Source organism: Zingiber officinale, chromosome 9A (assembly GCF_018446385.1).
Source record: "Zingiber officinale cultivar Zhangliang chromosome 9A, Zo_v1.1, whole genome shotgun sequence".
NCBI lineage: Eukaryota > Viridiplantae > Streptophyta > Magnoliopsida > Zingiberales > Zingiberaceae > Zingiber > Zingiber officinale.
In genome coordinates this window covers 7,831,653-7,841,389 of record NC_056002.1, presented here as the reverse complement: position 1 = coordinate 7,841,389, position 9,737 = coordinate 7,831,653, and the positions used below count along the sequence as shown (strand labels likewise).

Below are 9,737 nucleotides of genomic sequence, written 5' to 3'. Positions count from 1 at the left end.
CCCTGGGGAGTGAACACTCCCGCGTGAAGACCTGTCGGGAGATTCAGGGGCGTTCACAGCTTGAGCCAGCTCCGCGCGTAAAGATTTGATGACCGCTTGCTGCTGAGTGATGGTGCGTTGCTTATCCTCCAGGCCTGAGCGAAGGAGGGAGAGCTCGTCTGAGTGTGCGCAGGGTCCTGCAGCAGCGTCAGCCACCCGTGGGAGCCGAGTCATCTTCTACGACCTTCCGTCAACCATCGGGACACCTGGACCGACCTCCGTCCGACTCAGCCTCCGGACGGGATCAGCTAATAAACCTTCTGAAGTACTCTAGTGCCTCAGATTTATGTGAGATCAGGTAGACATAATTAAAACACATGAAATCATCTATAAATGTGATAAAGTATGTGGTTCTGTTTCGAGATCTCACATTCATGGGTTCACAAATATTGGAATGAACTAATTGTAATGGAGTCCCGACCCTTATTACTTTTCCAAATAGTTTTTTTGTAGTTTTACCTTCTAGACAAAACTCACATAAGGATAATTCGACCTTGGTTAGCTAGCCTAACACGCCACATGTTGCTAACTAACTCATCCTCTCTTGGCCTCCTATATGACCAAGTCTACTATGCCAAACATTAACATCATCCACTACACTATCAGATGTAAAGGAAATGGTAGATGTAGGATAAAACTCATGAAAAGAAATCAAGTTTAGTGCATATAGTCCCTCATGTACTAAACTAGAACATATTAAAGTACTATCATACGAGATGAAAACTTTAGAGTTTCTAATTATAACATAATATCCTAATTGGTCTAGACTACGAATAGAAACTAGATTTTACCTTATTTTTGGAGCATATAACACGTCATGGAGATACATGACTTGATTATTTTCGGAGCGTATAATATAATAGCTTGCAAGTGTCAATCCCTCTCACCTCCACAAATGCCCCATTTTCCACATACAGTCTTCTCGCATGTAGGCTTAAATGGCAGAATTCCACATATACACTCCTATCATGAGCTACATGGTCTATGGCTCCTAAGTCTACAATCCATAAAGGAGATGAGTTAGCGAATATCACACTAGATGACACATAACTCATACCATGTAAAGAAGAAGGATATACCTTTCTCTCACTACACTCACGTATGAAATGCCCTTGCTTACCGCATACGTAGCATCGAACATTGCTCTTTACAAGATCCTTTTTCTTGCCTTTCTGTTCCTATCCTTTTTCATTGGTCTTTACAAATGGTTTCTTCTTACCACGACCTTTGGCCTTCTTCCCATGCTTGCACCACTTGCACTTTGTACTCCAGGAACCCTTACTCGACTCTACAAAGAGAGCATAACTTGAAGCAGACCTGGTCACCTCCTGGCGCTTCTCCTCAAGTTCACAATGCCTACTCACATCCATGAAAGTACGGATACTTTCAGTGTGTGTGAGATACGTCTTAACAATATTCTAGGAGTTAGGCAAGGACTGTATCTGAAACATCCCGAAACCCACCCTCAAGTTTTTTTTTTTTTAATCTATAGTGCATCACCCACCAAACACAAAACCAATCATATACTTATGACACGTTACCAAATCAAACATTCTGTTTCATCGAAAGTAAAAGAAACCAACATCTCTTACAAAGTATGACAAATAAAATTCCAAATCAAAACCCTTGACCTCTCCGAAGCAAAACCCCTTTCCCGTGAAGCACCTAAACTCAGCACTCCTAATATCCGGACAACGCCATGCGTCCATCTCGCCTTCTCGCCTACTCCGTCCGTGGGCCCTCTGCCGTGTCCGGAGACACATCCTCACCTGTAATGTAGGCATCATGAGTCTACAACCCAGCAAGTATAATCTTATGTGATGGAACATGATATCCAAAAAGTAGTAGAGGTAGAAGTTAAACGTTAAAACCATATTTAAAAGGATTGTATAATAGAGAAGGAATATGCGGTAAATAAAGTTCCTACACAGCTAAATAAGAAGAATATGTCACATATCCGGTAACCACAATTAGAGCCAGTCAACAGTCCTATGAACCTAGAGGTACCTCCTAGAGAACATGCAGTCATATAACCGAAGCTAACCTAAATTCCAGTATTAGTCAAGTTTGGATGGGCCCTCCCCGGAGCTCATCCCGGGTCACCCATCCCGTACTGCTACCACATATGTTCATATTCAACCAACTAGCCACATATAAACTTATACTATCCATAACATAGTCATAACGTTAATTACTTAAACTATCCATAACATAAACATAACATTAATTCAATTCATCAGCTTCTGTAACCATGTCCATTTCCATATCCCTCTGCATTTCCTTCTAACCGTATCTTAAAAAAAAAAATGATCATGTACAAAAGTTTTTATGCATGGAGAGACTCGTAATTAACAAATAAAACTTGCAATACAAAACTAGGTGTTTACTGGAAACGAAATCAAATCCCTCGGCAGCTATCAATTCACAGAAACCAACACAAATTTTGACTCTATATGAAAACTACAAGATTACCTTCATTCCATTGTTCCCCCTACCGATCTGTATCCCCACAATGAAATCCCACAGCAATAAACCATCAACAACACTTGCTAACAGGACTACCAAATCTCATAAACAACATAAAGAACACAAGGCTACAAGGTAAAAATCTCCACGAAGTAAACCATTCGAAATCAACACAAAATTCCTCACACAAAATCCCGGACTTTCTGAAGTGGACAATTCACAACCGGCATCTCTGTTGAACATTCTAGCGAACAAGTAACATGCAGCACACAAAACTTCATTCATCACAGAAACTCGAAATCCAAAATCGATCCCAACTCGTTAAATAGCAGTCAAAACCATCAGTAGTGTATGACAAAGGATTCAATTTCCATAGAAAAACCAAAAGCACTGCCAACCATACCAGAAGCATATACGAACAGAACCGATCAATATCTTCAATCGGAACCTCAATCTGAAACACATCTCAACCGAGAAGAAGCCAATTAGAAAACATCAATAGATAAAGTTAATCGAAAACATCTTCAACAATAAGACGAATCGGAAACACCTACAAACAGAAACAATCGGAGCATCCAGAAGGTAGGAAATGAAACAAGCAACATCATCTAAAAGAAGAGAAAAACAGACGGAATCCATACCAAGCGCCTCAACTTCTCTAGGTTTTTCCCATTCTATACCTTACGGATTTCAAGCTATCACCCTTAGATATACTTGCCTCTTTCTTCGTCATCTCGCCTCCACCCGTCCTCGCGTTGTGCCCCGTCAGCTGTGGCGCCGCCTGCGAAGCTCAGCTAGGCAGCGAAATGGCTCGACGAGTGGCTCTGTCAACTCGGGGAAAATGGAAAGAAGAGAAGGGGCGGCGGAATCGGCAGGGAGATGTGACGAGGGAATGAACAGTGAGCTCTTATAGTTAGGTCATGTTCACATTAGGTAGGGGAATTAAGGTTAATCATCTCCTAATTACATTAAGTACCATATGTTTTCCTTAGACTTCATTTCCGATTTCCCCCTTAATCATATTGGCCAAGTACATTTAAATTCCGAAAAAATCCTCAAAATTCCTAAATTTCCATAATTTTATTTCCCTTTATTAACGCTCGTGTAATCCTAACGAGTTATATATATATATTTATTATTATGATCTATAGCAAGCTTCTTAACCAACGCTTAGGGAGACCTTACAATTCTCCCTCCCTTATAAAAAATTTCGTCCTCGAAATTTAACTTACCAAATAATTCCGGATTGCGATTACGCATATCTGGTTCGGTTTCCCAGGTGGCCTCCTCCATCGTCTGATTTCCCCATAAAACCTTCACCATCTTGATCTCTTTGTTCCTTAGATTTCGGACTTGCCGCTCTAGGATTTGTTTTGGTCGTTCCTCGTAGGATAGATCTGGCGTCCACTGCACTGTCTCATGCCTAATTATATGAGAAGGGTTAGAGAGGTACCTTCTAAGTATGGATACATGGAACACATTATGAACCCCTGACAAATTAGGTGGTAGGGCAAGTCGGTATGCTCGGGTCCCAACCTGATCCAATACTTCAAATGGTCCAATATATCTCGGACTGAGTTTCCCCTTCTTCCCGAACCTCAGCACCCCCTTCAGTGGAGACACCCTGAGAAATACATGGTCCCCCACCGTAAATTCCAGGTCTCTTCTTCTCAGATCAGCATAACTCTTTTGACGGCTTTGTGCTGCCTGCATTCTATCTCGGATCTTGACCACCAAATTCACAGTATGGTTTACTATATCCGGACCCAACACTGCCCTCTCGCCGACCTTGTCCCAATGCAAGGGTGTACGACCCTTCCTTCCATATAAGGCTTCATACGGAGCCATTTTGATCGTGGCCTGGTAACTATTATTGTAGGTAAATTCTATTAAAGGTAGTTTTGCCTCCCAGTTCCCTTTAAAGTCCATCATACATGCCCGCAACAGATCCTCCAAAATTTGGATCACCCGTTCAGACTGGCCATCTGTCTGGGGATGAAAAGCGGTGCTAAAAGTGAGTCTTGTACCCAATCCTCGATGCAAGCTTTCCCAGAATCCAGAGGTAAACTTTGGGTCTCTGTCTGACACAATCTGAACAGGGACCCCATGTAGTCGTACTACCTCCCTTATATATAGTTCTGCATACTGTGTCATTGTGAAGGTAGTTTTTACTGGTAAAAAGTGAGCCGACTTGGTCAATCGATCCACTATCACCCACACCGCGTTTGATCCTCTAGGAGTGGTGGGTAACCCCACCACAAAATCCATGGCAACCTCTTCCCATTTCCAGACAGGGATCGGAAGTGGCTCCAACAATCCTGCCGGTCTCTGATGCTCGGTCTTTACTTGTTGGCAGGTGAGACATTCGTGCACTACTTTGACTATGTCCTTTTTCATACCCGGCCACCAATACAGTAATTGCATGTCCTTGTACATTTTTGTGCTTCCAGGATGGGTGGAGTATGGAGTATTGTGCGCTTCTTTCATGAGATCCTCTCGGAGAGTCCCTGTTCCAGGCACCCAAATGCGGCCCTTGTAACGCACCACTCCACCCATTGTTGTGTAAACAACCTGCCCCTTTTTCTCGTCCCTCCGCTTCCATTCCGCTAACTGTTGATCCATCATCTGTCCTTCCCGAATTTGATCCAGTAAGTTTGATTTTATGGTCATTGCTGACAATCTAAGGTGATCCTCCGGCGCTACCACTTCCAGACTCAGCCGTTGGAATTCTGATATCAATTGTTGCTGGGTGGTTAGTTGCAACAACATTGCAGATTTGCGACTCAGTGCGTCTGCCACAACATTAGCCTTGCCCGGATGATAGCTGATACTACAGTCATAATCCTTCACCAGCTCCAGCCATCGTCTTTGTCTCATATTCAGTTCCTTCTGTGTGAAGAAATATTTCAAACTCTGGTGGTCTGTAAAAATTTCACAGCGTTCTCCATAAAGGTAATGTCTCCAAATCTTTAATGCAAATATAACTGCCGCTAGCTCTAGATCATGGGTGGGATAGTTACGCTCGTGCACCTTCAACTGACGTGAGGCATACGCAACGACCTTCCCATTCTGCATCAACACAGCTCCTAGTCTGGTTTTGGAAGCGTCAGTGTACACCACAAACCGTCTAGAGCCGTCCGGTAACGCAAGCACTGGTGCCGTCGTCAATCTTTCTTTCAACTCCTCAAAGCTTTTCTTGCACTGACCTGTCCATTCATATCTTACCCCCTTCTTAGTCAGCGAGGTCAGCGGCAAAGCAATACGAGAGAAGTTCTGGATGAACCTCCGATAGTAACCTGCCAAACCCAAGAAACTCCGTATCTCGGAAGCAGTCTTTGGCGTATCCCAATTCCGGATTGCTTCAACCTTGGCAGGATCCACTTCTATCCCGTCCCCTGAGACGATGTGCCCTAGAAATGGAATCTGGTTCAGCCAAAAGTCACACTTGCTAAATTTGGCATACAACCGATGTTCCTTCAATGTCTGCAGCACCGTGGTCAAATGCAAGCGATGTTCTTGGTAATTTCGAGAGTAAATTAATATATCGTCAATGAAGACGATAACAAACTGGTCCAAGTAAGAGTGAAATACCCGATTCATCAAGTCCATAAATGCTGCTGGGGCATTAGTAAGTCCAAATGGCATAACTAGGAACTCATAATGCCTGTATCGGGTTCTAAACGCTGTTTTGTGCACATCCTTCTCCTTTACCTTCATCTGGTGATACCCGGATCGCAAGTCGATTTTTGAAAACACTGTTGCTCCTTGTAACTGATCAAACAGGTCATCGATCCTGGGCAATGGGTACTTGTTTTTGATTGTCACTCGATTCAACTCCCGATAATCAATGCACAGACGCATAGTCCCATCTTTCTTACGTACGAATAACACCGGTGCTCCCCATGGTGACACGCTTGGTCGAATGAAACCCTTGTCCAGCAATTCCTGCAACTGTTCCTTCAACTCTTTCATTTCGGTAGGCGCCAATCTGTATGGTGCTTTTGACACCGGCATAGTCCCCGGTACTAGTTCTATTCCGAACTCCACCTCTCAATTCGGAGGGAGTCCTGTAACATCCTCTGGAAACACCTCTGGGAAGTCTCGTGCTATGTCCACTTCCTCCAAACTTGGTCGTCGTGCCTCCGATTTAACCGAGATGTGGACTAAAAGACCCTTACATCCCTTACTTAGCATTCTTCGAGCTTTACACATGGAGATCATGTGGGGAATGGCCAGTTGTGAAGCTGCTTGAAAAATGAGGAGTTTTTCATTTGGTAGTTTCAACTTAACCGTCCGTTGTTTGCAATCTATGACTGCCTCATGCTGAACCAGCCAGTCCATGCCAAGGATCACATCAAACTCTGTCATTTCCAACACGATGAACCTTGCGCCCACCATATGGTTCTGCATCATCATCTGACAGTTCTTTACCATCCTGTTGCTATGCAATTCCTCCCCCGATGGTAATAAAACACTATATCCCGCAACCATTCGTTCAGGTACAATGCCCAGTTTTGTGAGATAGGCCTCAGATATAAAGGAATGTGTAGCTCCGGAATCTATTAATGCATGGGCTGGAATATTGGCAACATAAATCATACCTGTGATAATAGTCGTGTCCAGATCCACCTGCTCTTGTGTCATCGCAAATACTCTTCCTTTGGTTGGCTCCCTGAGTAGTGGGCATTCCCTCGCGAAGTGTCCTGACTTCTTACACATAAAGCACGCATCTGTACCTGTTAAGCACTGCCCAGCATGAATCTTCTCGCACTTGGAACAACGAACCTTGTTTTCGACCCTGTAACCAGTGCCTTAAGCTGCTTGTGTCTTCTGAATTTACTGACGCGGCTGTGCTTGCTTAAACGGCTGTTTTCCTAAATTCTGACCAGGAATTGTCTTCTTCTTCTTCCCCGGCTCCTACTGATCCCGTCCCTGATAACTCAGTCTTTTGTTCTGAGCTTCCTTGATCATGTCATTTCTGTCTCTTTCGGACATCAATGCCTGGTCAACAGCTTCTCGGAATGTGGTGACCCGACTCAACCTAACATCATGGCGAATAGCCGGCCTCAAACTTTCTGTAAAATGCTTCAGCTCCTCGACTGGTTGGCTAGTAATCATAGGTACGAAATAGCGTCCTCTCTCGAATCTCCTGACATACTCCGCCACTGACAAATCTCCCTGACGAAGCTCCAAGAATTCCCGTGCCAGTCGTGTCCTGTTGTCAACTGTGAAATACTTTCCATAGAATACCTCCTTAAAATCAGTCCAAGTCAAAGTAGCCAGATCTACAGTCAACCGCGCACCCTCCCACCATACTCGAGCATCATCCCGGAGCATGAATATCGCACACCTGACTTTGTCCGCATCTGTGAGCTGCATGAAGTCGAATATCGTCTCTAGAGACCGAATCCATCCCTCTGCAACGATCGGGTCCGTGGTGCCTTTAAACTCCGTCGGTCCAAGCTCCCGAAACTGCTTGTAGACCGGTTGCGTGCTAGGTGCAGAACGTCTGGGTGTGCTCCCCTGCTCCCTAGCCTGCAGTATTTGTTGAATTTGTTCCCCATGAATGCGGTTCTGTTCATGTAGGAGTGCTGTAAGTCCTTCTAGGAACTGGTTGTTCTGACCACCCACCTCTCCGTTGTTGTTGTTCCTTCTCCCAGCCATAACCTGTACATTTCCGATTTAATCTCATTTATATCCCATAATTACATATCAGTATATCAATCATAATATGACTAAGTTATCACATTAAATACAAAACTTAAATAACGTAGATCTTACAGACTTGTTGGCTGAAGTAGTCGAGTTCCTGACGAGATGGCTGACGCATGATGTCCCTTAGGAGTGTCGCTCTGATACCAACTAAAACATCCCGAAACCCACCCTCAAGTTTTTTTTTTTTTTTTTTTTTATCTATAGTGCATCACCCACCAAACACAAAACCAATCATATACTTATGACACGTTACCAAATCAAACATTCTGTTTCATCGAAAGTAAAAGAAACCAACATCTCTTACAAAGTATGACAAATAAAATTCCAAATCAAAACCCTTGACCTCTCCGAAGCAAAACCCCTTTCCCGTGAAGCACCTAAACTTAGCACTCCTAATATCCGGACAACGCCATGCGTCCATCTCGCCTCCTCGCCTACTCCGTCCGTGGGCCCTCCGCCATGTCCGGAGACACATCCTCACCTGTAATGTAGGCATCATGAGTCTACAACCCAGCAAGTATAATCTTATGTGATGGAAAATGATATCCAAAAAGTAGTAGAGGTAGAAGTTAAACGTTAAAACCATATTTAAAAGGATTGTATAATAGAGAAGGAATATGCGGTAAATAAAGTTCCTACACAGCTAAATAAGAAGAATATATCACATATCCGGTAACCACAATTAGAGCCAGTCAACAGTCCCATGAACCTAGAGGTACCTCCTAGAGAACATGCAGTCATATAGCCGAAGCTAACATAAATTCCAGTATTAGTCAAGTTTGGATGGGCCCTCCCCGGAGCTCATCCCGGGTCACCCATCCCGTACTGCTACCACATATGTTCATATTCAACCAACTAGCCACATATAAACTTATACTATCCATAACATAGTCATAACGTTAATTACTTAAACTATCCATAACATAAACATAACATTAATTCAATTCATCAGCTTTTGTAACCATGTCCATTTCCATATCCCTCTGCATTTCCTTCTAACCGTATCTTAAAAAAAAAAAAATGATCATGTACAAAAGTTTTTATGCATGGAGAGACTCGTAATTAACAAATAAAACTTGCAATACAAAACTAGGTGTTTACTGGAAACGAAATCAAATCCCTCAGCAGCTATCAATTCACAGAAACCAACACAAATTTTGACTCTATATGAAAACTACAAGATTACCTTCATTCCATTTTTCCCCCTACCGATCTGTATCCCCACAATGAAATCCCACAGCAATAAACCATCAACAACACTTGCTAACAGGACTACCAAATCTCATAAACAACATAAAGAACACAAGGCTACAAGGTAAAAATCTCCACGAAGTAAACCATTCGAAATCAACACAAAATTCCTCACACAAAATCCCGGACTTTCTGAAGTGGACAATTCACAACCGGCATCTCTGTTGAACATTCTAGCGAACAGGTAACATGCAGCACACAAAACTTCATTCATCACAGAAACTCGAAATCCAAAATCGATCCCAACTCGTTAAATAGCAGTCAAA

At 43.2% G+C, this 9,737-nt stretch overlaps 1 protein-coding gene across 1 annotated transcript; it reads right to left on the bottom strand.

Annotated features, from left to right (window-relative positions):
* Positions 1-7,422: 7,422 nt before the first annotated feature.
* On the bottom strand, positions 7,423-8,169 carry LOC122019003. Its single transcript, XM_042576514.1, has one exon. The coding sequence runs from the start codon at positions 8,167-8,169 to the stop codon at positions 7,423-7,425; it is 747 nt and encodes a 248-aa protein (XP_042432448.1).
* Positions 8,170-9,737: the final 1,568 nt, after the last annotated feature.

Coding starts and splice junctions, on each gene's coding strand:
- LOC122019003 (XM_042576514.1), bottom strand. CDS start 8,169: ATGGCTGGGAGAAGGAACAACAACAACGGAGAGGTGGGTGGTCAGAAC.